This window comes from Mustela erminea, chromosome 3, assembly GCF_009829155.1.
Source record: "Mustela erminea isolate mMusErm1 chromosome 3, mMusErm1.Pri, whole genome shotgun sequence".
Taxonomy (NCBI): Eukaryota; Metazoa; Chordata; class Mammalia; order Carnivora; family Mustelidae; genus Mustela; species Mustela erminea.
In genome coordinates, this window is record NC_045616.1 from 156,235,524 (window position 1) to 156,262,741 (window position 27,218).

The 27,218-nt window shown below is 52.0% G+C and overlaps 1 protein-coding gene and 1 long non-coding RNA gene across 2 annotated transcripts in view; both read right to left on the reverse strand.

Moving 5' to 3' along the window:
- The window catches only part of ANKRD33B (ankyrin repeat domain 33B), a 73,516-nt gene extending 62,197 nt beyond the window's left edge, over positions 1 to 11,319 (reverse strand). Inside the window, exon 1 of the mRNA XM_032337750.1 lies at positions 10,784 to 11,319. Coding sequence (XP_032193641.1) covers positions 10,784 to 11,137 — 354 coding nt within the window. The 5' untranslated portion in view covers positions 11,138 to 11,319. The remainder of the gene's footprint in view (positions 1 to 10,783) is intronic.
- LOC116587074 lies at positions 975 to 6,058 on the reverse strand. Its single transcript, XR_004284296.1, has 3 exons — positions 5,590 to 6,058; positions 2,095 to 2,289; positions 975 to 1,285 (listed from the first exon to the last, which is right to left on the reverse strand). It is a non-coding gene; the product is annotated as an uncharacterized LOC116587074 (long non-coding RNA).
- Positions 11,320 to 27,218: the final 15,899 nt, after the last annotated feature.

The following is a 27,218-nucleotide window of genomic DNA, read 5'->3' on the forward strand; positions in this document are numbered from 1 at the left end:
CTCTCTCTGATAAATAAATAAAATCTTAAAAAAAAAAAAAAAAAAAAGAAGACACACCTGCCATGTGTCCCATCTGGGTGACAGATCTCTGGTATGACTTAAAAAAGAATAAAAAATTTAAAAAATAACCCAGTCTAGGGGCACCTGGCTGGCTCAGGCAGTGGAGCATGCAACGGGGGTCACGGGTTCAAGCCCCACGCTGGGCACAGAGCTTGTTTAAAACAAAACAAGTCTAGGTGACTAAATTTAGGCACATGCTGCCTTCCCAGTGGCAATCCCTGCCGCCCCCAAAATATAAATTAAAACCACAGCTTTCCTCCAAAGGAAGAATTCCGGGTACTGCCGAAGGAGGAAATCTGTGGTCCAGCAGACTTCTCGGCTCCTCTTCCGCGACACCTGGTAAGTGGCCCCGATCCACGAGTGCATTCTTCCCAGGTAGGGAGAGCGACCATCTCAGTCTGCCAGGGGCCCAGGGGTTTCCCAGGATGCAGGATTTTCAGTGCCACCATGGGAAAACCTGGGCAGAACAGAGGGAGCTGATAACCCTCTAGGGCCATTAGGTGTCTGCGGACAGTGGCCTCTCCACCCATCACGCTGCATGAAGGATGAGCCTGGAGACCTCAGACGTGGCCTGTGCCAGCCCACCCTTCGACAAAGGAGGACGCGCAGGTGACCAGATGCACCAGAGCTGCTCCTTCCCCTACTCCTCCGTGCCTCCGATGTCCCTTTCTGCAGCAGATGCGACCTGGGCCGTGAAGCACGACAGTCCGAGGGGAGACGCACCCCCCAGCGACGGCAGGACTCCGCGGCTCTAACCCGGCTTCCACGTCTCCCCGGCGGCGTCCAGGGTAGCCTGGAGCGGCAGTAACTGGCTTTCATTTCCTGGAAACCCACCCATGATCCAAGAACAAAGAGAAAAGGCCGAACTCCCTCCGCGGACCATCCGACCCAGGAGCTGAGTCCCGGCCGCTGTCTTCAGCACATGACTGCAGTCCCTTCTGCTTCCATTCATTACTTTGTTTTTTAAGTAGGCTCCATGCCCGGCGTCTGGAAGCCGTACAGACTGACCCTCCCGACAGGAGGGGGCAGGGCCAGGCCCTGGGGCACACCGGGCTCCACGAGGTCCAGCACAAGTACAAAGGTAAGGAAACTCCGGGATCCGCGACCCGACCGACCGGGGCTTGTTGACAGAACATCACAGCAGCGTTCGTCCGGGGGACGTCCCAGGACAGGCCAGGGCTTTGACTCCAGCATTCTCTGCGTGAACTTGGACTCGAGGAAAACACTGAAGAAAGAAAAAGGCTTGTCCTGACGCCTGGCGTCTGCGCCATCTTTCCCTTCCTCCAACTGCTCTCCCTCCTCGTTGCTCCTGAGTCGAGGTCCTGCCCTCGCTCCGCCCGGCCTCAGAGCTCCGATCTGTCCCCCCTCCCCGGGGATGGAGACTCGGGCTCCACCAAAGTGCTCCCAGGATGCACCCGGATGTGGTGGCATCCACCCCTATCATCTGCACCCATGACAAAAATGCCACTTTCGTTGAATATAAAGTATTTCCATTTCAACAAATTCTTGTGGTCACAAGAGTCCTCACCAAGCAGGGTCGCCTGGGTGGCTCAGTGGGTTAAGCCTCTGCCTTCCGCTCAGGTCGTGATCCCAGGGTCCTGGGATCGAGCCCTGCTTCAGGCTCTCTGCCTGCCTCTCTGCCTACTTGTGATCTCTGTCAAATAAATAAATAAAATCTTTTAAAAAAAAGTCATCACCAAGTAGACACACCGTTCTCTTGCTTCTACCTTATCCCTTGCTTCAAATTCAAACAGCAGGACTCGAAACTATCTTGAGATTAATTCGTCACGGAAACAATAGTTCCACTTACAGAGCACCCACGATGTGGCACGCTGAATACAGAAGTTACTGATGTACTCGGCCCAGAGCCTCTGGGCATTTTATAGATTGGGGATGTAGAATACATCCAGGAGCAAAAGATCATGTGACTTGTCCAGGATCACGTGACCAGCCTAAGCCTGCCAGCTGGGGCCACCAAACTTGTTTTCTAAGAAAAGTTCCAGAGCTGTTCAAACAAGGGTATGTGCCAATCACCTGAGAGCTGTGAAAAGTGCAGACTGCGGTCCCGTAGGTCTGGGGTAGGGCCTGGGATCCCGAACCTGGGAAAAGCTCTCCTGTGATGACAGTGGTTCAAGCATGTCATATTCCCAGCAGGTGCCATTCCCAACCTATGAGCCAGGTCTGATCCTGCTTTTGTTTCTAAGAGTCGATCTGTTCATGGTGGTAAGGCTACGGGTAAAAGGTAACACATGCCTTCATTTAATTTTCCAATGTTTTATGGTGGTAAAACAAACATAAAGTATTTCCATCTTAACCATCTCTAAGAGTTGCCTTCCTTCATTTCACACTTGTGATTTTGGAATAGCCACAGACCCACAGGAAGCTTTCCATTCTGGCTTTCCACCCCAGTGTCTACATCTTACATGATTATGGGGCAAGTGCGCCACCACAAAACGGCATTGCTGCTGTCCAGAGCTGCTGGGTGGTAGGTGGGCCGAGGGGTCCTCTGTCGTGTAGACATGTCATGTTGACCACCGCAGTCCGGACGCAGGGCTGGCCATCACCACAGGCCCCTCCTGATACCCTGTTAGAGGGGCACCCCCTCCTCCTCTCCCTGAAACCCTACCCCAGCAACCTATAAGCTGTTCTTCGTTGCTACAACTGCCTTAGTCCAAGAAGGTTACACCAATGGACTCATCCAGCATCGACTCTTTTGAGATGGACTTTTTTCACTCGGCCTAATTCCCCCCACTTCCTTATGTATAAACCAACTTCATGCACCTTCCTTTGTCTCAGAAAACGGACTACGGTAAATTCACTCATCGGCCTGTCCTAGGCAGCCCCCCAAAACACGGCTCCTGCCCCCTCCCCACCTCCTGCCCCTGCCTCTCTCAGCTGGAATGGCCCTCGCTCGGCAGGTGTGGTATCTAGTCCACGAGTTAGTTAAATCCCAGAAGCAGAAGCCGGAGAGAAATGCCTGACTCCATATCCCATCACTTTGCCTACTTTGGACTGAACTTATTCAGAGCCGACATAAATACGCCCTGGGAAGCATACATCTGTTTCTGTTACTTGGAAATGGCTCTCCATCCCGCGGCTCCAATCCAACCTGGCCGCCGAGCTGACTGTCACTGGGGATTTCACACCTACCTTTATCTCCTCTCTCTGACTCGGGAGAAATAGGTAAAATTCACCTTCAACGGTCTTTCAAATGTAAGAACACTGCTTGAAAACAGTCTCTTTTATGTACACACACACTGAATGACATCAAGGACTCTTACCAGCCTACTTCATCTTAAAATCTGACCTCCTGAGAACACACGCACACACGCGTACACGCACACACGCACACACCACACCTATACTGGCATTCCAGTAAGCTGTCTAAAAAAAGTACTTCCCAATCATCTTGAATGAAACTTTTTTTTTTTTATTATTTATTTGACAGAGATCACAAGCAGGCAGAGAGGCAGGCAGAGAGAGAGCGGAGGAAGCAGGCTCCCTGCTGAGCAGAGAGCCCGATGTGGGGCTTGAACCCAGGACCCTGGGATCATGACCTGAGCCGAAGGCAGCGGCTTAACCCACTGAGCCACCCAGGCGCCCAAACATATTTTCTTTGATCACATATTTTAAGAACTTAACTACAACCTTCTTATTTCTTTTAATTAAAAGGAATTACATTTTATCTTACGTATGGGAACTGTTTGACTCGCTTGGTTGTAATTCAGAATTACTGACCCAATAATGGGCTAGAAGGCCAATCTCAAGAAAGTTCAAAGAAGTATCAGAGAGACCATAGGCTCTGAATCAGGTTTTAAAAATTTATATAATAAAGCTCAAAATATACATTTTTTTAAGGTTACATGTAATTCTAAATAATTTCTAGATCAAAAAAAAAAGGAGAAGAGAAATCCTAAGGTAAATTAGAACAGAACAATAAGAAAACACTGTGTACCAAACCTGGGGGAAAGGCAAAACTGATACTTCAAGAGAAAAATTATAGGTAGAATAAACCCAAAGTAAGAAATAATTTTTCAAAAAAGCAGAAATTGACGACAGAGTAAAGAAGCAGATCCACAGCAAAAGTCGACTCTCCGATAGGACTGACTGGATAGGTATTTTCCGCATTTGTCACCAAAGAGAAACAGCACAAACTCAAAAATATAGAAAAACAGGATATAAGACAGTTGACAACAAATATTAAAAAGAGAACTCTACAGAAACTTCAGACTCGTGACCTTTAAAACTTGGAAAAAAAATAGGACACTTCCCTAGAAAAACAGACGTTACCATAATGGACATTGGAAGAAGAGAAAATCTGCATTATCCTATAAGCCTTAAAGAGTTATTGACCTAACGCCTAGATTTCAGTGATTTACTATTAGTTAAATAGCACTTAGAGGAGCGTTCCCTAGGTCACAGCCACATGTACCCCAAGCTGCCACGCAGAATCGCTTTGAATAATACTTTGCCTATTAAATTGATACAAATGTCAGATGAATAAATGATATTCCAAGAGTTCATAGACCCTGATTTCTATAACACTTCTCCCTCAGTTTTCCTTTACAACAAGCACAGGATAGAAAAGAAATCAGATGCTCAAAATCACCCAACCACTCCCCCATTTCTCGAGCACAGACGGGAGGAGGCGAGGGCAGAAAGCTCAGAAGCCCCTTGGAGAAGCCCAGCAGGGTTCAAAGGAGCAGCAGGGGCTGGCCAGGGGTCCCTGCAGCACCCGGCTCTCCCGACGCCCTAGATTCCCTCTCCTCTGAGCCTCACTTTGTTCTACTACAAAAACGTGGGAGACCAGGCGCCTGGGTGGCTCAGTGGGTTAAAGCCTCTGCCTTCGGCTCAGGTCATGATCTCAGGGTCCTGGGATCGAGCCCCACATTGGGCTCTCTGCTAGGTGGGGAGCTTGCCTCCTTCTCTCTCTCTCTCTGCCTGCCTCTGCCTTCTTGTGATCTCTATCTGTCAAATAAATAAATAAAATCTTTAAAAAAATAAAATAAAATAAAATCCCCTGACAGTGGGAGCACCTGGTGGCTCAGTCAGTTGGGCATCTAACTCTTGGTCTGTTTCCACTTCTCAGGTCAGGTCAGGCTCCCCGTTCAAGGGGGTCGTCTGCTTAAGGGTGTTCTTTCTCCCTCTGTCCCTCCCTTCCATGCTCTGTCTCTCTCTCTCTCTCTCTCTATCCCTCTAAAATAAATAAATCTTTAAAATCCTATGGCAATGGTCTTCTTAAATTTCTGAAATCTTCATCCACAAAAACACAAAAAGCGGCATTAAAAAAACCCTTTCCGGGGGCACCTGAGTGGCTCAGTGGGTTGAGCCTCTGCCTTTGACTCAGGTCATGATCCCAGAGTCCTGGGATCGAGCCCCGCATCGGGCTCTCTGCTCAGCAGGGATCCTGCTTCCTCCTCTCACTCTCTCTGCCTGCCTCTCTGCCTACTTGTGATCTCTGTCAAATGAATAAATAAAATCTTAAAAAAAAAAAAAAAAAAAGCCTTTCCGGAGAAAATGAAAACAGACCTTCGGGAGCAGGTGGCTTCCTGATGCTGGATGGTCAGGACGCAAAGGCTTTCGGTACCCTCTACTCAGGCACCCACCTGAAATGTTCCTTCATAAAACTAAATTGAAAATAAACAAGTAAGTGCTCAGCATTTTTGGTGAATAATATCCTTTTACGAACAAAAGCAAACTCCCCCTTAAGAGGGCATATCAGAGCTTGGCCTTGTGACTTTGGTCAGCAGAAGTGACCACGAACCTCTTGAAACCCGTACCCTTCCCTGGAGAACAAGCCCAGGCCAGCCTGCTGGAAGAAGAGAAGCCATCGGGGCAGAGTCAGCCCTAGACAAGACCTTCCCCGTCCTGCCACCAGCCGCCGACTCCAGCCAAATGACCGCCCAGCCAGGATCTCCACTTCGCTGTGAATCTCAACCTGTCCTTAAAAAATTAAGAACTTTAGGGCACCTGGGTGGCTCAGTGGGTTAAGCCTCTGCCTTCGGCTCAGCTCATGATCTCAGGGTCCTGGGATCAGGCCTGCATTGGGCTCTCTGCTCAGCAGGGAGCCTGCTTCCCCCCTCTTTCTCTATGCCTACCTGCCTCTCTGCCTACTTGTGTGCCTACTCTGTCAAATAAATAAATAAAATATTTTTTTAAAATTAAGTCCTTTAAAAAAAAAAATGCATGGGCCTCTCTACCGCTGCTGGGCCCAGAGGGATGCCCCTACGCCCACCGCCCCCCACGCCCCACGCATGGTCCATGGGGAGGAAGAAGCAGACAGACATCTGTCACCCGGCCTGTCGGCCTGTCGGCTTGGGCTTCCATTGACCGCCTTCTCCGCTCCCGCGCCCCCCCCACCCCCCCACACCCCCCCACCCCCGGCTCCCGTCTAATCCGCTCATTCTCCCTTCCTCGTCCCTCCCCCACACATCAGAAATAACACACTAACACACATCCCCAAGTAGCAGAGTCAAGCGCCCAGCCCACAAGCTCCCCAGGCTTGAAGGCCCTCAGATCTACGGAGACCAGAATTCACTTGCGATCATCACTTCTAGCCCCATTCTAAGCACACACAGTGCACGAAGCCCGAGGCCTGGGGAAGGCAAAGGGCTGGCTGGGTGTGGATTCCCAACAACCTGATTTCTCCTTAGAGGGAAAGGGGATTCCAAAGTTTATCAGTCCTCCTGCGGCATTCGAAAAAACCAAAACAAAAACCAAACACCAATTTTTTTTTTCTTGTGTCAGGATAAAGGTCACGGTCACTGCTACAAATCTATAAAACATAAAGCGCCACCCCCCACAAGTAAAGAGAGACACGCCCAAGCTGGGTGTGTGGCGTGGGCTTGGGCTGAGCCTAGAGAGCACCTGCGGGGGCGGGGCCTCTGGAGAGCCCCTGGAACTTAACCACCCACGACATCAAGAAAGGAGGGCGATATTTTAAATTTAGTGTAATTGGACCTAGTTTGGTTCAAGAACTGTCTGACATTCGAACTGCCTTTCTACAACAGTGCAAGCAGCACAAATGCGTCCTTTTGGTTTCAGTCCTGTCTCCAGAGCTGTCACAGCCATCGAGGTGAATCTCGGGAGATAATAATAGGAAGAGAAGAATTAAGAAAAAGAATCATGGCAGCTTTCACGGTCCCCAAGTCAGAAGGAACAAAATGACCGTAAATCTAAATGACAGCCAGAGCACACTTTGAGAACTGTCTGACAAATATTTACATGTTGCATATTAAATCATGCAATCCTTTTAGAGCAATAAATATTTTAGAAGAAAACTGGATGCTGAGCCACATCCAAGATCCCACCCATCTCAAGGGCCAGGAAAGAACACATTTTCTTAAACAAGACACATCGGAGCCTTAGTTACTCAAATCAGATGAAACATCTGTCAGCTCAGGCAGAACTGTCTTCTCAACTGACCGGAGACGATTAGTTTAACAAATGTACCCAGAAATCCTTTCAAAGCCTTTAGAGACATTTTTCTCGTAGGAAGCTTGCTGTGGGTAGGGCCTGTGAGCTGCACTTTCTGTTGATGGAGCAAGTACCCTCTGCTCCACCAGACTTCTCGTTAAGGCTTTCTGTAACGTTGTGACTATCCCTAATTGTAAGAAGCTTATAAATCAGGCCCAAAGGGCTTATGCCTCAGGGCCTTTGCACCTGCCGATTTCTCTGTACCGCTCTGCTCCACCAGACTTCTCGGTAAGGCTTTCTGTAAAGTTTTGACTATCTCTAATTGTGAGAAGCTTATAAATCAGGCCCAAAGGGCTTATGCCTCAGGGCCTTTGCTCTTGCTGATCTCTCTACATGGATCACTTTCCCCGCATTATCTTCTCTACATCTTGGTCAAATGTCAGCTACTCTCTCAGATGACCACTCTCAATCCCTGGAACCTGTGGAATGTGTTTACCCACTGGAGGTGCTGCAGGCTAGACTGGGGTAAGACAAAAGCCCACCCTAAGAAGGTGCCCCTGAGACAGGACCTGAAGGCAGTGAGTGAGGACACTTCCGCCCCCAGGTTGAACAGTGTCACGAGGAAACCAGTTCTACTTCCCAATCTCCTGTTTCTTAGCCAGCTCCTCTGGGCCGGCCTCTTGCCACCAGCCCCGGCTGGAGCTCTCCAGCTGTGGCCCCCGCAAACCTTCCTCTCTGTAGCACAGTCTGCCACCATCCAGCTGTCTCGGCCGGCTGACCGGAACGTGCTCCCTCCACAGTCCTCAAGTCTTTCCCTGCTAGGCTCCCAGGACTGTCAGAGCTCCCTGCACTGGAAGACACTTGCTCTGCATCTCTCCAGACTGCCTTCTGGGGCCCTGCCTCGGGTTCTAAGCAGTCTTCCTGGAACACTATTACTGAGTTCTCGCCTCAAACAAAAGGTCGACTCTCAAAAGCAAGCACTGTTGGATTTCTCTCCAGTCTCCTACAGTACCTGACTGTTGCCTAGCACACAACAGGTCTGCAAGAAATAAGTCCGCAATGACACTTGGCCCCATTTGCCACAGGTCGCGCACTGGCCCTTTACAACATTTTATTTGCAGTTTTTATAGGAAGACGGAGGCTGTTTGGCCAACAGAATCTAGGAACCACTGGAAGAAGAGAAGCTCTGGCCTCCGCCCCGCCCCCACCAAAGCACAGAACACAGGACTTGCTCCTTCTGGTGGGAAGACACAAGAGCCCAGGAGTCTTCCCTTTGCCAGCCAGGTACCATTTCTCCAGCATAATCTGGCGGGGAGCAGAGAGGACGAGACCCTACACAGAGCAACAAAGAGACTCTGCAACCAAGGGGGAAAGGCAGAGAGAAAAGGAGCTTTGCCTGGCAGAGGGGAAAAATCCTGGAGGACGTGTTTCTTCAGAGCCCGGAGGAGGCTGCCGAGAAAACAGGAAGGGATGGTTAACGAGGGCTCTATCAGTGTCACGTGCATGAGGGGGTTTCATGCTCAGGACCCTGGGAGGTTCAAGTAGGAAACCAAGGCAGAGAGGCTGGAACCTGTTCTATCCAGTTCCACTGCCCTCCCCAGACCCTAAACTGAGGGTTTAACACCCTCAGTGGCTTTCAAAAGTAGCCCAGAAACCCCCCTAGCCACCATCTGTTCATGTCATTCTCAGATGGCTAGAATGCAGCAGTCCCCAAACTTTTAATTTTTTCCCCCAAAGGAAACATCATTAAAGCAGGCCCAGCGGAGCCTCCAAGCTGCTCCCCCTCTGCCCATCCCAGCCTCCTGGAGACCCCACCCCTCACCCTGTTCTTCCTGATCTTTGCTGGGTTTCCTTAAAAGCCGGCCTTACTACCTGCTTTGGGCCAGAGAGGTTTTCTATCAACACCTGCATGTGAAAACTCACCTTGGCAAAGCCAAAGCGGAGCGCAGAAACAGCCCCAGCAGCACCCCCACCGCGAGGGCAGAGGCAAGAAGAGGCTGCACGGAGGGGGGGGCCCTACCACCACCAGGCCTCCGGGCCAGCCCCGGGGACACAGACACCGAGCACAAGTCCCTTCCCTACTGTCAAATGCTGTGTCAAGTTGAGCCGCCAAAGTGTGGAAGCAGAAAGCGATCCTGGCAGGCTCCAACATGACTAAGCCCAGCCCAAAGCACAGACCGAGACACACCACCCCGCTCGGAGATCAACGAAAGGCACAGGGGCCCCGAGTTCCCGAGTTCAACCACCTACGTCCTGTCAGCCACCGGTTCCGGAGCCAAAGGCACCTGCACTCCCCCTTCGTGCGGGGCTGGGGCGGCGGATCCCACGGGACCCAGAGACCGCGACACTCCGGGGAGCAGCTGCCGCTGTCCACCCAGACAGACGGACGGGCGCTCGGCCGCTGGGGTCCCTCTGCGGTGTGTCCCCCCGCCCCGAGTGTCTGGTGGGTTGTTCTGCGAGCCAGGCATTCTGAGTCTTCGAAAGCCAACTTTTTCTTCCCTTTTCTATATGTTTCCTGCAGAGTCCTGACATAGACTAACGGATCCCTCGTGCCTCCCTCCACTGCCCGCCATCCTCGCTGCCCTACCGGGTGGGGGTCTGCGCCCCCACCGCCGTGCCCCCAGGCCCTGCTCCGGGACCCCACCGGCCGCGGCTCGGGGCACTGACCACGCGGGCGGCGAGGTTGGAGACCACGCTCTCGGGGCGCGGCCGAGCTGGGGGCTGCGGGAGGGGGGCGGGCGGTCCGGGAGGAAACTCCGACTCCCGGGGGCCCGGGGGAGCCCGTCCGCGTTCCGGGCGCGCAAGAGAAAGGGCAAGGGCAGCTTGAGCGGCGGAGGCGGGGGGTGAAGGCAATTGGGGTTCCGGATAGGACGTCGTCCCCGCGGGCAAGGAAGATAACGGCCGGAGGGGGCCCAGCTGTTAGAGACCCGAGGGGTTTCCAACCCGGATCGGAGCGCAGGCCCCCGGGGGTGGGGGCGGGGGGAATTCTAGGACAGGAGGACTCCGGGGGCGGGAACCGAGAGGGAGGCGGCCGGCGAAGACTCGAGACCAGCGGCGTCTCCCGCGGCGCTGTGACCTCGGGCCACGCTCCGCACCAACCACCCTCGCCACTGCCCAGACCGGGACCCCGGCCCGGGAGACGCAGGGCCGCCCAGGGCTCCGCAAGCGCCGCACGCCCAGCCGGCGACGAAGACGCGCGCTGGGCAGCGGCACAGTCACCGCGGGTCCGGACAGAGCCTGGACCAGGGCGACGCGGAACGGGGGGGAGGGCGGAGGGGATCCGAAGCCGGCGGGGACGCCGACTTACCCGGCCGTTGCGGTCGGTCTCCTGCACCTCCTCGGCGCTCGGCCCCCGCCGCACCAGCGCCCTCAGCAGCCCCACGTCGTTGGCGCAGGCGGCGCGCAGGAGGGTCGCCTCCTCCGGGACGCCCTCTGGGACGCTCTCCGCATTCGCGGTGCCGTATTCCTCCTCGCCTCCGACAGGGTAGAAGGAGTCGTCCGAGGCGATGCTGCGGGTGTCGGGCAGACACGAGAAGTCCTCGTACTCCTCGTAGTCGGCAGGATCGTCCCCGGTCTGAGCGTCCCGGGGTGGGGACGGCGTCTGCGGGGACACGCGGCGCGCCCCGCCGCCCTCCGGCCCGGGCCCGGCCAGCAACACCATGCTGGCGGCCGGGGCGCGGGCCGGGAGACTGGGGCGCGGGGCGTGCGCCGGGGTCACCGCCCCTCGTGCCCTGCGGCCGCAGACGAGCGGGGCTCCGCGCGCTCCAGCCCGGCGGAAACGAGCGCCGAGCGGCTGCGCTCGGAGACTAAAGTCACTGGAGGCTGGAGAAAGCCCCCTCGGGGGTGGGAGGAGCCGCTGGGGCTTTCCGGGCGCGGCGGGCGGGCGCGGGCGGGGACGGGCGGGGAGGAGGGCGGGGCCGCCGCACGGGAGGAGGCGCGCGCGCCCCGGGTTCCCCCGCCCGGAGCCCGACAAAAGTTCCGAGCTCAGTCCTCGGCGCCGCGGGGCCCGCGCACCCGGCCGCCCTGCCCCGGAGCGGAGCGGCGCCCGCGCCGAGAACTAGAAGCAGTAACCGGAGAACCCGGGCCCCTGGGTCTCCGGCGGCGAGCGGCCCCGCCCTCCCCTTCGGCGGCCCCGGGGATGAGGGCGAGGGTGGGGGTCGGGGGACGCCGCGAGCTGAGCCTGCTCCCCGCCTGGGAAGCTGCCAAACCCCCGGGGCCCAGCACCGCCCTGGGCGTCAGGCCTCCCGGCCGCGGCTGCCAGAATTTCTCGGCACCGGAGCCGCCGAGCTCGTTTTTCCACCTCCCCGGGAGACTAGGCTCCGAGGCCACCTCCACTCCGAGCTTAAGACCGAGGAGACGCGGGGAGCAGGGCGCAGGCACGGAGGACAACTGGGTGCCGAGGAGGCGGAGTCCACCGAGGGGTCCGGGGCTCTGCCGAGGGCCGTGACCCTCTGAACTGGGAGCTTCCGAAGGGGACGGTCCTCGGGGTCCCCCGATCCCGCGGAGCTCGGGCCAACTGTGGCTCGCAGGTTGCTCCTGAGAGTCCCCAAGGTGGTGTCTCGAGGGGCTCAGGTGGGGACGTTGGGTGAAAATGGAAGGCTCCAGGCCAGAGCCTGAGGGGCGCCCTCCTCCCCCGCTCCTAGCCAATGTCACGGTGCCGGCATCTGCGGAGTCAAGACAGAGAACCGCGTGAGGCCGGGACCGGGCTCTGACTCGGGGCCGGCTGCCAAACGCCGAGCCGGGCCGCGGGAGACTGCCGCGGTCCAGTCCCAGCGCCCCGCCGCCGGGGCCTGGCCTCTCCCGGCTTGTCCCGCTGCGGGGGGTGACGTGCGGCGGGGAGCCCCCGACCGCGGGAAGAGAGCGTGCGACCAGCCAAATCCCCGTGGCAATGGCTGCGCGTGGAGGATGCGGATACCCCGCGGGTCACGGCCACCCCTCTCTCGGCCCCTCTCCCTCCTGACCCTTTCCACCGCTGGTGACAGCGTGTCCACCATGGGCCAGGCGGTGGAGGGCCCCCCGGGCCCAAGGGTGGACGCAACTGGACAGAGGAAGCCATCGGGGGACTAGCTGGAGGATCCCTGGCCTGGAAGGCAAGCTGGGGGTCTCAGTGGGGAACGCGGTCCAAACTAAGAAATAACACGGAGGACATTGGGAGAAGGGAGTTGGAGGAAATCGGAGGGGGAGACGAACCATGAGAGACTGCGGACTCAGAAACAAACTGAGGCTTTGGGGAGGGTAGGGGGTTGGGTGATCCGGGTGGTGGGTATTAAGGAGGGCGCAGATTGCGTGGAGCACTGGGTGTGGTGCATAAACAATGTATCTTGGAACACTGAAAAAATAAAGTTCAAAGAGGGGCGCCTGGGTCGCTCAGTGGTTGGGTCTCTGCCTTTGGCTTGGGTCTTGATCCCCGGTGCGGGCATGGAGACTCACATGGGGCTCCTTGCTCGTTGGGTGGCCTGCTTCTCCCTCTCCCACTCCCCCTGCTTGTGTTCCCTTTCTCATTGTCTCTGTCAAATAAATAAATAAAATCTTTAAAAGTAAAATAAAATAAAGTTCAAAGAAAAAAACTACTCTGGGGGGCAGGGGAACAGGGTTGACCTGCGAGGCCTTGTAAGCCCCTGGTGTTACGCTGCACTGGGGGAGACCCTCCGCAGTGGTGACCCCGGAGGGTGTGCTCCCTTCGCTGGCCCATCTAGAATTCAGCGGGGTCAGAACTTCCGAGGGGATCAGGAGGGTGGGAAGCAGGAGGGCCGCGATTTCAGTAAAGACACAACCATGCACTGAGCGAGCAGTGACCACGGGTGCACTGGCTTCCTTCTGTACTGGGGCTTTCTTTCTGAAGCCCAAAATACCCAAATCAAGATCTACCTCTTTTTCGGTAGCCGGCCAAATTTACATAAATTCCCACTGGGAATTTCCACCTTTCAAGGTTGACGGTGGTTTTAGCCTTCTCCAAAGGCCTGTTGCTTGAGGTCGGGGGATTTACAAGTTGAAGTGCCCTGGGAGGGCTGGGCTGGGTTTGCCAGCCCCCTCCTCCTAACCAAGTACTGAGCGGGTCTGCGCAGGGTCTCAGGGTCGTAATTAAATTTGTGGAGCATAACAAATATCATGGAGGACAAGGGGTGTTAGAGAGGAGAAGGGAGTCGGGGTAAATTGGAAGGGGAGGTGAATCATGAGAGACTATGGACTCTGAAAAACAATCTGAGGGGTTTGAAGTAGCGGGGGTGTGGGAGGTTGGGGTACCGGGTGGTGGGTATTATAGAGGGCACGGATTGCATGGAGCACTGGGTGTGGTGGAAAAATAATGAATACTGTTTTTCTGAAAATAAACAAATTGAAAAAATTGAAAAAAAAAAAAAAAAAAAAAGAACCCTAGCGAGGTGAGGCCGGTCTTTGCGCAACTCCAGCCCTAGAACCAAGCAACACGCACCTTCTTCTGGAGTCCAGCCGCCCGTGGTCCTCATTACTCAATAACTAAGCACCGGAACTCAGGCCCTATCTTCCAAGTTCACCACTTCCTCCTTGGCTTTCTTAGAAATTTGGATCCAAATAGCACTGCAATGGGGTTTCCCCCCCAAAGAGAAATTTCTGGAGCCCTTTGCTCCAGATAAGGACTCCAGATAAGGTCATTTGTGAGTGACCAGCCCCCAAACCCGAGCAGCTCATTTCCCCTTTTATCACAAAGACAATAGGTTCTCAGTGTTGCTAAAAGAACACAAAATGAGGCACGTGTATGTTTAATAAGGTCAACACTCACGTGTACAAAATCTGCAGAGAAAGGCCAAAGTAGCTTACTAAAACTGCCGACACACCCAGGATAACTTTACATCTCAAGAAATTGCATTGTCTCCAAGACTTCAGTTTCAATGAACTATTTTAATTTATGAGGGTTTTTTTTAAGTTTTATATATATTGCAATTACACAATTTGCCAATTTAGTTGGATAATTTGTCTTTGGACCATTAAAAATATATACACTTCAGTTCTATTTCTGGAACAGGCCACCTAACCGTAACACAACAGGAAGTCTTTCAAAATTACAAACAGTGTGTTCAGAACTGAACGCACCTGTAGGAACATCCCACCCCCACCTTCGTTGGCGGAGGATGGAGTAAATCCAAGTCTGCTCCAGGGTTCATAACCCGGCTGGAGGGTGGATGCAAGGAAGGCTTGGTTTTAAACCTCGCAGGCCATCTAGAATTTAGCACACAATAAGTATCAACTTACCCTTTATTTAAAAACTGCTCTGAAGGGCTGGTTCTGCAAATATGTTGCGGTTTGCAGAGAGAACTAGCCCAAGTGAGGTGAATGAGAAATGCTTTTTATTTTTTCCATAGGAAAGGCAGTGTGACAGGGGTTGAAGAGCGGATTGGGGTATTGGACTTGGCTTCCTCTAATGATTCTACCACTGTTAAATCACAACCCTATGGCTCTAAATTTTATTTATTTGACCGAGAGAGATACAGCGAGAGAGGCAACACGAGCAGGGGGAGTGGGAGAGGGAGAAACAGGCTTCTCGCCGAATGTAGGGCTTGAACCCAGGGTTCTGGGATCCTGACCTGAGCTGAAGGAAGATGCTTAACGACCAAGCCAGCCCGGAGCCCCAAATGGCTCTAGATTTTGAATGTCTATTACTAAGGGTATAGTCAGGTATACTGTGAGTATATAACCTTAATTCAGTAAATAAAATAAAAACATGACTAAAAAAGCCAAATGGGAGAAAAACAAAACAATTGTGCTGCCTGTTACAAACAATTCACACCAGACTCTAGTGAATTTGCTTACAAATCAAGAAGAAAAAGCAGCACCTTAACCAATTTTGTTACCCTGGGAGGGTAGCAATAAAACTCTTTAAAGTGAAAATGGCTGTTTGCTAGCCTTCTAGAAAAGTGCATCATAGCCTGGCCTGGGGCTTGCTTTCTTGGGATGAGGACTGAGTGATAGGCTCAGTCAAAAGGAAATTAAGCAGGCCCCTGGGTGGCTCAGTGGGTTGAGCCTCTGCCTTCAGCTCAGGTCATGATCTCAGGTTCCTGGTATGGAGCCCCCCATAGGGCTCTCTGCTCAGTAGGAAGCCTGCCTACCCCTCTCTCTCTGCCTGCCTCTCTGCCTACTTGTGATCTCTGTCTGTCAAATAAAATAAATAAAATCTTTAAACAAAAACAAAAACAAAAAAAAGGAAATTAAGGTCAGCCCTTGGTTGGGGTCAAAGGAAGAAAATGGGGTATCAGGATGAGTTTGGGGTCCCTTGGCTAGGTTTCACAAGGGCTGAGAAGCTCCACTGTCTGGCTCCCACTCCCCCCCCCCCCACCCAGAATTCAATTCCAAGGTCAGGGTCTGGAGAAGGGTGTTGCCTTTGAGGTTCACAGGGCACTCCTGCACCCCCACTACCTGGGAGAGAAGCAGAAGCCAGTGGAAATGGAACACCTTTCAGTCTCTCGTTTTTAAAAAAGTTTCAGTAAACCAAAATTATTTGATGTGGAGTTTTCCCAAATTTCCCTGGGTTGACTACAATACGTGGAAGTAGCCTACAGTATCCCAAAGTCAGTCCGTCTATAGAATGACGAGACCAGCTTACCCTTCTGATCTGCTTAGAAATATAAAGAAAAGTCTCTGTGTTTATTTCTGGATCTCCTTATTAAAGAGATTAGTGGCTGTCTGGCCCTCACACAGGATCCCCAGTCCCGAGAGCTGAATGGACCTAACCATTTTACAACTTCCTTTGCTATTTTTAGGGAGCATTTCTGCCTTTGTGGTTAAATATTTGGAGGAAGTACATGGCATGTGTGTACCTATTGCCAATTCTTCTCCCTTTTTCTTGCTTTTGGCGGGAATTAGCAGTAACAGGGCACAGTTAGGGAAGGCCTGTTTACTCAAGGACAAAAGGCCTTGGGTCCTCATCTGAATAAAGTTGGTTATTTTTCAAGATTGAGGTTAAGATTCTGAAGGTCAATTCGGAGAGTCCAATGCGATGTCAAAAGTTGTTTGTTAAACAACTTACACAACGGAAGGCTTCTCCATGCCCCCCACCCCCATCTCCCACCCTGTGTAAAGGGCAAGGGCTACCCCTCCCAGGACAGCTCCATGGCTCCTGCCTTCTGACTAGCTCTCAGGGCCCTGTGTTCCAGCGATTTCTGCACAACTGTCTTCCTTCTCAAAACCCGAGCAACGCACCACTCTAGGGGGAAGACTTAGTAGGACCCTGGGGGATGTCCGGGTTCTCGACCAGCTTCTGACCTTCCCAGGTTACCTGTAAAGTCAAATTTGTATCTGCTGGTGCGTGACTACCGTGCTCAGGCTGCCCAGGGACACCAACCAAGGAGGCTCGAGGCCCAGGGCTGGTGGTGCTGCTTCTAGAGGCCCATCCTGAGAAACCAAACAGAGAGGCCTCACAGGAGGCTCCGGGCCCGGACCCCCATGTGCTTGGCGCAGGTCTCTGAGCGCCGCCTTGCTGCCACTCTCCCTCACTGAGCATCAATGCAAACACTCAACCAGATTTTTAAAATGACCGTTGGTGAATCACACATTTTGGTTTGCACCTATCACTTGGCCTAATCTCGTGCGGGTGGGTTTCGGGTCAAAGTGTACCCGTGGGGACAGAGCGAAGGGCGGAGAGCGTTTGGGCTGGGCTGCAGTGCATGCTGGGAGAATGGTGGGGCAAATACAGAAAAAAATGAAACAAAAATGTCAGTCCCCTGCGGTGCTCCTTGATTGGGGCTGCTGCATCGGAACTTCACAGAGTGGGGGGCTTACACCATTCTGGGGGCTGGAAAGTGGAAGACCAAGGTGCCCGGAGGGTTACTTTCTTCGGAGTGCTGTGAGAAAGGATCCGTTTCACGGCTGTCCCCGGCTTCCCGCGATCTGCCGATCTGCCGGCAATCTTCGGAGTTGCCTGGTCTCTGACATCACCATCTGTCTCCAAACGCACCTTCAGGGGGGCCGTTCTCTGTGTCTGGGTCTCTGTGCCCACTTCCCCGGGATTTTGAGAACAGCAGTCAGGGACGCCTGAGGGGCTCCCTCGGTTAGTGTCCAGCTTGGTTTCGGCTCAGGTCCTGATCTCATGGGTGGTGGGATGGAGCCGCACCTGCTCAGCAGGGGGTCTGCTTGAAGACTCTCTCTCCCCCCACCCCGCCCCTCCCCCTGCTCTTCTCTCTCTGAAATAAAAAAATAAATATTTTTAAAAAAACAGTCATATTAATGCAAGAAATACATAGTATGTCAAATACCATTAAGTGCCAAGGGAGAATGAAATCAGGGAGAGAAAATGGGAGGGTCCAGGGGTTACACCTGCAGACGAGAGAGTTAGGGACGCTCCCACTGAGGAGGGGGCTTTTGAATTCAGACCTGAAGGAAGCTGTGGTGGGAGCGAAGCTGGTCATGGGGTCCTGATCTGTCCCTGCCTCCCAGTCTCATGCCCACAACGGCCTTCCCAATTCTTCCCCTTGGCCCCCCAGGCCAACCGACCACCCTCCCCAAAGCCCTCACCTCGTGCTCCACAGAGAAGCTGAAACCAGCCTCCTGGGGGAGGGCCCTTGACTGATGGCTTCGCTGAGACTCACCTGCCTCTGACCTTTGTCACGGTTCAGTCTCCAGTGGAAGAGGCCCCTGTCCCGACCGCCAGACCCCGAGCCCTCCTCCCTGGGGACTCTTGACAGCCCCTCTCCCCACTGTCTGTCTTCTGCTCCTTCCTCTCCCCTACCTCTCCCAGGGGTCCGGCAGGGGCTTCTTTTCTATTAAACTCAACGGACATTTCCGGCTCTGACCCAAATTCAACGCCCCGCAAGGCCGGCTGTCAGCCTGAACACTGACAACCCAGAGGAGACCCAGGCCAGGTCGCCTGCATTCACTCCGCAGCTCCCCCGGGGCAGAGCCAGGAAGTGGGGATCCCCCTTACTCCATGGCTCCAGGGCCTGGCCCTGTGGCTCCAGGAAGGGGAAGGCAGTGGGCGTTCTGCCCATGGAACTGCTGAGGGGCAAGTCTGGCTGAAGGACCGTGAGCTCAAGTTCGAAGTTCAAGAACAGAGACCATTCTGGCCCCGCAGCATCCTAGGGCAGCAGGGATCCAGACTCTTCTCCTGAAGCATGCTTTGGTGAACCAGTGCAAGAGACAGCTGAGCAATCCCGCCTTAGCCATGACCCTAAATCTGACCGCCCTGCCTGACCTGTAGTGCCCTACAGGGCAGAGTTTGTAGGAACAAGATCAGCTCCTTGGCGCCGTGGGGAGCGGCAGCGCCCGCACTTACTACTTTTTACCCGTGCGTCTTTCTACACTTGAACGCGCCAGCCTCCGGTTCCGTGGCTGGAAGGGTGTGGGTGCTCTCCACAACCCCCAGAGCACTTCGGTGTTTTAGTCTTGGACCCAAAATAGCCCCAGTTTACGAGGATAACATCCCAAAGTTCTATTCTTCCCTCTCCTAATCTGGAGTTACTCAGTCATCTAGTCTACGGAGCGAGGCAGAAGCACAATCAGCGGCTCAATCTGCACATTTTATCATAGATTTTCCACGGAGTCCTCCCCCCGTCCCCCCCCCCCCCGTGACTCATGCCCACATTTGCTGCAATGGCAGCTGGTTGCTGAGTTCCCCTCACCCACGGGGCTGTAAGGAGATTACAGGAATAGGCTCCCCTTTGAGAAGAGACCTGCTTCTGGTGTCTTGTTGACGAGCCCGACCTCCTGTCCTTGGTCATTCTCACTGACTGCATTTCTTATCTAAGCACTGATTTAACGGGAGGGACCGAGAAAGCATTCCAGCGTGGTCCTGGTCGGAAAAGCAGCAGATCCAGTTGAGGAGGATCCCCGCAGAGAGCAGGCCCTCAGTCACATCCTTGAATCCAGGTAGCTGTGGCGAGAGACTGCTTCTGTTGAAGGCAGCAGCTGGACCAGAGTCTGGATATGACACAGAACTTGACGCATGCTCTTGGGACAGGGGATCCTTTAGCTGACTGTGTTGGCTGTGGAGTGGGTCGTGGTAACCCTCATTCAAGCCTAACAACGCGTGTGTCAGGTGAGAGGCACGGTAAGGTGACCCGCATCACTGTTGTCTTGTCCTAGATGGCCAAGGGGCTCCGGTGGTCCCCATTCTTCCTGGCAGGACCCCATCCCCCACCACGCACCACAGAGGATGCGGCATGACAACTGTTTTCACGTCACCTAACTGTCTCTCTGTTGCATCGTTTGTTCCCACTCCCCATGCCAGTCCTTGAGCCCCACATTCCCAGGCCCTTCTCTAGGGGGTCAGGGGAACAGCCCCATGTCTAAACTATGTCAGTCTATGTTTCTAAAATGTTTTCCCTAAGTTCCCAAAATATCTCATACTAAACTGTTTCTTTTCTCCCCAAACCAGCCCTCTTAGGGCTCTTTGCTTTAGCGTACCCTACTCTAGCCTCCCCTGCTAAAAGAGAAGCGTCCTAAAAATGGGGGTGTGGTCACCACACTGGGAGGGGCTTAGAGCCATTCACCAATGTTTGTGCCCATTCTTGGTTTCCGCTAACTAGACACTTCCCACTTCCTACTCCCCACCCCTACCAGGACCACCTGGTCCTGGCAGACAACCTGACTCTGCAGTGTCGGGGTCCTCAAGGCTCTTCCCCCTGGGACCATCCTCCCCTAGCAATCCCATCTCCCTGGCTTTGCCCACAGCAAGGGCTCCTGAGTCCCAAGCCCAAAGCATTAAAGACTCCACCATATTGCCCCGTGGATCACGCCACTGGAGGTCCCTCAGGCATCCTGGGACACTTCCTGGGCCAGACTGAACTCACACTGACTGAGTCCTCCTCTGCTCTCCTTAAGTTGAACGACATCAGCACCTCCCCAAGAACCCACATCAGCACCTCCCCAGGAACCCACGCCAGGGACTGTCCCCTTCTGCTTGCCACACTCCCCCCAGCTCTCCCGGCACCGCTACTCCTCTCTGTTCCCCATCCCGTTCCACTGCCACATCCCGTCTCTCCTCAGGATGCCAGTCTGGTTTTGCCTCCATAACCCCAGCCTGACGCCAACCATGGCACATGGCGGCATAGGACACAACGGTTATGCTTCAAGTTGACACATCTGGTTTGAAATCCCAGTCAGCACCAACGCTGTGACTCAGTCCTTGGCTCTTGGGTATGCACCCAGCACAAAGGCATGCGATGGGACACCATAACCCCATGAAAACGGGAGAACTAGGCTATGCTCGCTCAGCAGCAGGAATAAATGTCACCCCCATAATGCTGGCCGAAAGAAACCAAACCACAAGAACACTTGTTATATGATTCCATTTATACAAAGTCAAACATCAGGCAAAACTGATGTTTAAACACAAAATGGTGTCACTTAAACCAAGTCACCAAATCTGGACTAACACCTAAACTATTTGCAGTTTCAACTCCCTCTGGAAATGTAGTCGGACCAGGTCCATCAGGAATTGTCTGATAAGCCTTCTCTGTCCCCAGTCCCCAAAACCACCCCAAGGCTGATGAGGTAATCGGCGTATAAACCCCTCCCCCTCCCCCTTCCTGCGCAGTGATCTCCCCTGAACCCATCCTTTCTTCCCTTTTGCTAAAACTTTCTATAAAAAGCTTCCATTTTGTGGGGCTCCTTGCAGCTCTCCCCCACTTGTTAGACGGAATGCCACCGGGCTCATGAATCATTTGATAAAACCAATTCGATCTTCACCTTTACTTGGTTGACTTTCATTTTTGTGAACACCGAGCTCTTTTGCTGGAAATCTGAATAATGTTTACCTCTGGGGAGGAGATGGGGCAGTGACCGGGGAAGGCGTCAGGAGGTGTGTGGGACACTTGGGATCTCAGGCCCTATTTGTCGTCCGCAGAGATGGCTCACAGATGGGTTTGCTGGGAGATCTGCAGCCTTATGTCGATCTACACCTTTACAATTTTTCCCAACATACACCACATTTCAATAAATTTCTTAAAAACTCTAGCTTAGGCAAGTTGTTTAACCTCTCCAGGACTACCTATCCTCTCTAGAGATCGTAACACCTGCCTTACAAGGTTGAGCAAAACGTTACCTGGAAGAGGGTTAACATGGAAATTAACCGAATGAGCACTCGGTTGATATTAGCTGCTCTTATGCATTCGCCCTCCCTGGAGGGAAAGATAAATCAAGAGCCCAGCTCTCTCCCAACGCAAAAATTATTTTAATCCCTGTAGCTAGAGGCTACCCCCTGGAGGAGAGCCCCCCCCCTCGCCTCATAACCTCCCACTGAGAATAAATTCCTATCTCCACCCTACCCAGTGGGGCAAGAAGGGGCCTCCTCTGGCTCCAGATCCCCTCAGGTCTGGAATTTGGAACTGTTTCTAGCCTTACTCATGTTTTAGACATTTCTTCTTGGCTCAGGAGCTTAACCATTATTAACATCACTGTTGACCCCAAATTCCCCATGACCAGATCACCGACTGGAATGCCTACCCAGGGTGCCCCTCAGACCTACTGCTGCGCATTATTTAACCCAAAGAATGACCCTGGCAATGAAGCATGTGTCCAGGAGCTCCCAATCCCGAGCTAGCCCACCAGAATACACACTATTCTTCAAGATCAGCCTGCTCTGGTGACATTATTAACAGAATTCCCAGGCCAAGAATGACCTGAGTTTTCCTCAACTAGCAGAAGAGTCTCGCAGCTAATGTTCAACCTCTTTGTGCTCCAATTTCTCGGTCTATCAAGATGGGAATAGTAATAGTGCGTTCTTCACAGTTTCGTTAATGAGGATTAAATGAGCTAATTTATGTAAAATGCTTAAAACAGAGGCTGGCACATAACAAGCATTACATAAGCGTGAGGATTGGCACTCCCATTGTTCTTTAGAACACACGCACATTGTTTCTTCGGTGTAACTGTGAAGGGTGAGCCCAGTCTTCCTCTGCCCGAACCAGCCTCCAGTTATACACGATTCCAGAAAAAAAAAAAACAAACCCTTGGAGAAGCAGGGTAGAGCTAGGGGAGAGTACCAGCCACCTGAGACCCAGGTCCAATTCTGGAAGATTAGCGAGTGAAGCAGTAAAGAGGGTTAGCAGGATTCCATCATCATCCTCTCCAACCCCCCAGTGCTGAGGCATTGGTGGACCCATCTTGGGCCATCTCCAGGAAGCCCATGGCCATTGCCCAGGCTTCTAGCAGCTGTGGCCACAATGTCCCCTTCCTTGACACACAGTAGCCCTTCTACACCTCAGGCCCTTCTGCAGCAGTGAAACACCGTCCCCTCCAATCTGCCTGCCTTCTCTCCTTGTGGCCTGGGACAAGAACACGGGAATGACAAGCACGGGCAAGCTTCCAGGAATTTACAGACTCCTGCAACCACAGGCCTGATCTGGAGTTGCCGGGTCCCTTCCACCAAGGTATGTGGACGCCCCATTGGCCTTTTACCCTCGGCTTTCAGAGGGACAACTCAGTCTCCGGGAACCTTCCTCTACTCCTTGCCTATGCCTTCTTGGGGCCTAATGATTTCTGCTGGAGGGCCTCCTCCTCAGTCCTGAAGGCAGAAGAGCCATAAACCATGGGTATTCCCTGGTCTTGGTGAGTATTTACAGCTTTGAAACCTTCCAAACCTGAAATCCAGTTATCTGACTTCAATTCTATTGAGTGATTACCACAAAACTTTGAAAATCTAACTTTAAATGGCTCAGAACCAGTTTCTTCCATCAGAACCAGTTTTTAGTAAGTACAGCTTTGCTTCTGGCTGTCCTTGGAGGCTGACACACACTTCCCCACCAACCTGAGGGATTCCACCAGACCCGGTCTGTAATTAAATGAGATAGTACTGTGCATGCTATCTTTTTACTCCTCTTTCTACTTAAGAATATGATGTAGATATCTCAACATGATGTTATGGGTTGAACTCTATCCCCCAGAGAGATAATGTTGCAGTCCTAACTCCCAGTGCCTCAGAATGTGACTTTATTTGGAAGCAGGATCATTGCAGATATAATTAGTTGTTATAGTTGTTTCTTTTTTTTTTCAAGATGTTATTTTTAAGTAATCTCTACACCCACCGTGGAGCTTGATCTCACAACCTGGAGATCAAGAGTCGCATGCTCTTCCGACCAAGCCAACCGGGCACCCCAGATTGGTTAAATTAAGATGACGTCATCCCGGGACGCCTGGGTGGCTCAGTGGGTTAAAGCCTCTGCCTTCGGCTCAGGTCATGATCCCAGCGTCCTGGGATCGAGCCCTGCATCGGGCTCTCTGCTCTGAGGAGAGCCTGCTTCCTCCTCTCTCTCTGCCTGCCTCTCTGCCTACTTGTGATCTCTGTCTGTCAAATAAATAAAATCTTAAAAAAAAAAAAAAAATGAGGTCATCCCGGAGTAGGTTGAACCTTCATCCAATAGGACTGGTGTCCTTTTAAGAAGAGAAGGGACACACGCAAGGAAAAAGCCATGCAAAGACAGAGGTGGGATGTCTAGAAACCACCAGAAGCTGGAAGAGGTGAGGAAGGATCCTCTCCAGGTTTCAGAGACAGCATGTCTCCCCTGACATCTTGATTTCAGACTTCTGGTCTCCAGAAGTGGGAGGCAATAAATTTTTGTACTTTTAAGCTGCCTGGTTTGTGGTACTTAGTTTTAACAGCACGGCAAATGGCACTAACGAATACTAATCTACAAATTTATTTTTCTTAAGATTTATTTATTTACTTGAGAGAGAAAGAGAGCACGTTCTGGGGTGGGGGCCAAAGGGAGGGACAGAGGGAGAGCGAGAGAGAATCTCAAGCACACTAGGCATTAAGGGCAGAGCCCAAACAGGGCTCGATCCCAGGACCTAGAGATCATGACTTGAGCCGAAACTGAGAGTCAGGCGCTCAGCTGACTGAGCCACCCAGGCACCCCTCACCCACGAATTTCTTAGCGGTTGTATAGCATTGAATTACACAGTCACACCGTAATTTACTTAAACAATCCAAAGTTGATGAACCCTTAATTTATTTCCAGTGGGAAAATACAAAGCATGCCCTTGTATAAATCTCTTTAAATCCTTAAAGTTATGACTAAAAATGGAATTATTTATATACTTTTCAACACTTTTGGAAAATTTAAACTAAAGCACCTAATAAAGAAGGGAATAGAAAAGTTTATAAATAGAAAAAATGTTAAGCAAATTAATTGCCCATTTCCAAAAAAATAGATTAAAAGAAAATGTTTTATCTGATAACTTTCCCAATTCATAAGAGCTGACTTTCTAGCTCTCTAGCTATGCCACAAGAAGCAATTGGGGGGGAAAAAGAAAAAGAAAAGAAAGCTTTAGACACTTGAATTCAGCAGCAAAAATGGAAGGGACTGGAAAAAACGGGAACAGAATCTATGACACCACTGGAAATCACTACACCATACTGAATAGTGGTTAAATTGGATCGGCGAGCATTGTCTTTCTAAAAGGCAGGAGAGATGGAGAAGGTGTTCCTAGGACAGAACTCGATTGAACCTCCTCGGAACAGAACAGAATCCTACAGTGTTGCTACCAGTTACAGCACGGGGCTGAAGGGTGCCCCACAAAATTTGTTTCTACCCAATCCCTGTTCATGGAGCCTGATTTGGAAGTAGGGTCTCTGCAGAGGTCATTGAGTTCTGATGAGGTCATCCTAAGTGAAGGTGGACCCTAATCCAAAATGACTGGTGCCCCTATAGGCAGAGGGACATTTGGACGTGGAAACCCAGACACCAGGAGAAGGCCACGTGAGGACAGACGCCAAACTGGGCTGTGCACCGCCCAACCATGGGCCACCAAGCACAGACCTCCAGCGACTGTCAGAGACTAGAAGGGGCGAGGAAGGGTCCTCCCCTGGTGTCTCTCGAGAGAGCACAGACTCCTGAGCCCCAGAACTGGGCAACCAGCGATTTCTGCCGCTCGAAGCCCCTCAGTTCACGGTACTTGATGGTGGCAGCCACAGGAAGCTAAGACAGTCAGCCGCAACTTACTGAGACATAAAATTGCTCAAAGACAATGGAGGCTACACCCACAGGCGGGAAGTAAACCATGTGTAGCTTCTCTCTGAAGCATGGACCTCCCGCATCACTACAATTCCCTGCCTCCAGCATCCAAACTTGAACGTGAAAATGGGCTGGTCCGCTTATCTACATGAGTCCACAGATGTCATGAGTCATTTGATCACTACAATTCAATTTACAGAGAGAGGACATTGCTGACCCACCATTTATAACATTTTGCTTAAAGGATATAGGATTCCAGACTTCAAATAAGTGACTGACAAACGGCGTTTTAATGCCCAACTCGTTCGTAACCCAAGGCCTGCCTCTTTTAGTGCTTCCGTCTCACGCGCACTTGAGCAAATCAGCGTAGTTGAGATGCACAGAGGGACTCTTGCTCCCCGAGATTCGCTGCCGCGTCATTCCACGGTAAGCAGTTTATATGCAAGTATTCGGTGGCAGAGGACGTCAGAATACAGAATGCAGGAATGAAGCATAGTAAGTGCCTTATCTCAAGTCACCTCTGGAGAATTCAAAACGCATATTTGTTTTATGTACAAACTACAGAGAATAAATAGCAAGCCTCCTGAACATCAGGGATAAGCAGAAAACAAAGCAAGAAAGCCTTGAGAGAAAACTCAGGTGTTCATATAACGTGTTGTGTTCACCGCTGTAGAAATTTAATTCATTCTGCTGTTTCCTGCTACACAGTATAGGAGCTGTTTTGATACAAATAGGCATATATCTTAAAAATAACATCGGGTTACATAATCATAATTACATACTGTAATAAAGTGTAAAAATAGACCTTGGGACTGTCTTCTGTCTGTACCGGTTAGCCCTTGTCCTGATAAGGTGGAATCAGACCATGGCTGAGAGAGAGGACCTAAATCTCGCCATTGGCTGTGGTGGGCTCAGGCCAAGGACAGGACTGGGAAACCGGAGGTAGAACCAGCACCGTGGGTCTCAGACATGTCTGGCGTCTGGACCAGGCATCACACCACACTGTCCGTCATGTTCCAAGTACAGGAACGGTGTTGGTGTCAAAACCTTGTATTTTCGCTCCCCGCCACCGCTTTTTGTTTCCTTCTGGACAGTTGAAGATGACATCAGAAGTGCCCAATGATGTCAGCTATGGATTCATAGAAATGGATGGAGTATTTTTTCAGTATGTAGGACTTCCTTAAATGTTGTGTAATTATGTCAGAAATTCTTTTTTTTTTTTTTAAGATCTTATTTATTTATTTGACAGACAGAGATCACAGGAGGCAGAGAGAGAGAGAGGGGAAGCAGGCTCCCCACTGAGCAGAGAGCCCGGTGCGGGGCTCGATCCCAGGACCCTGAGATCATGACCTGAGCCGAAGGCCAGAGGCTTAACCCACTGAGCCACCCAGGTGCCCCTTATGTCAGAAATTCTTGATTTAAATGCTCTTTTGGTCAAAATACTTTAAGAGGATTTTCTGTATGTTTATACACTTGTGTTTCCGCAAAAGGAAATTTTCTGCTGCAGATAAGACAGGACAGAACCAGAGCACCATATCAGGAACCCACGAAGCGCTGAAGGTTTTGTATGGTTCAGCTCCTCCATTCCCCAAACCGACGGGACAACAGGAGCAATGAAGTCAGCCTTTCCTGGTGGAGAAGCTCCCGTGAACATTTGCAGCTTGCGAACTGCCAAAGTTGTCTTTGGAGAAGAATCTAAGAAAAAAAATTGGACTGCTGTTTAAGCTCGTCCAGTTTTTCAATCAAATAATGATTAGCTGAATTTGCTTAGGACATCAGACTTCAAGATGTGCAGAACATTGATTTAGTGCCCTCTTTTCCCTA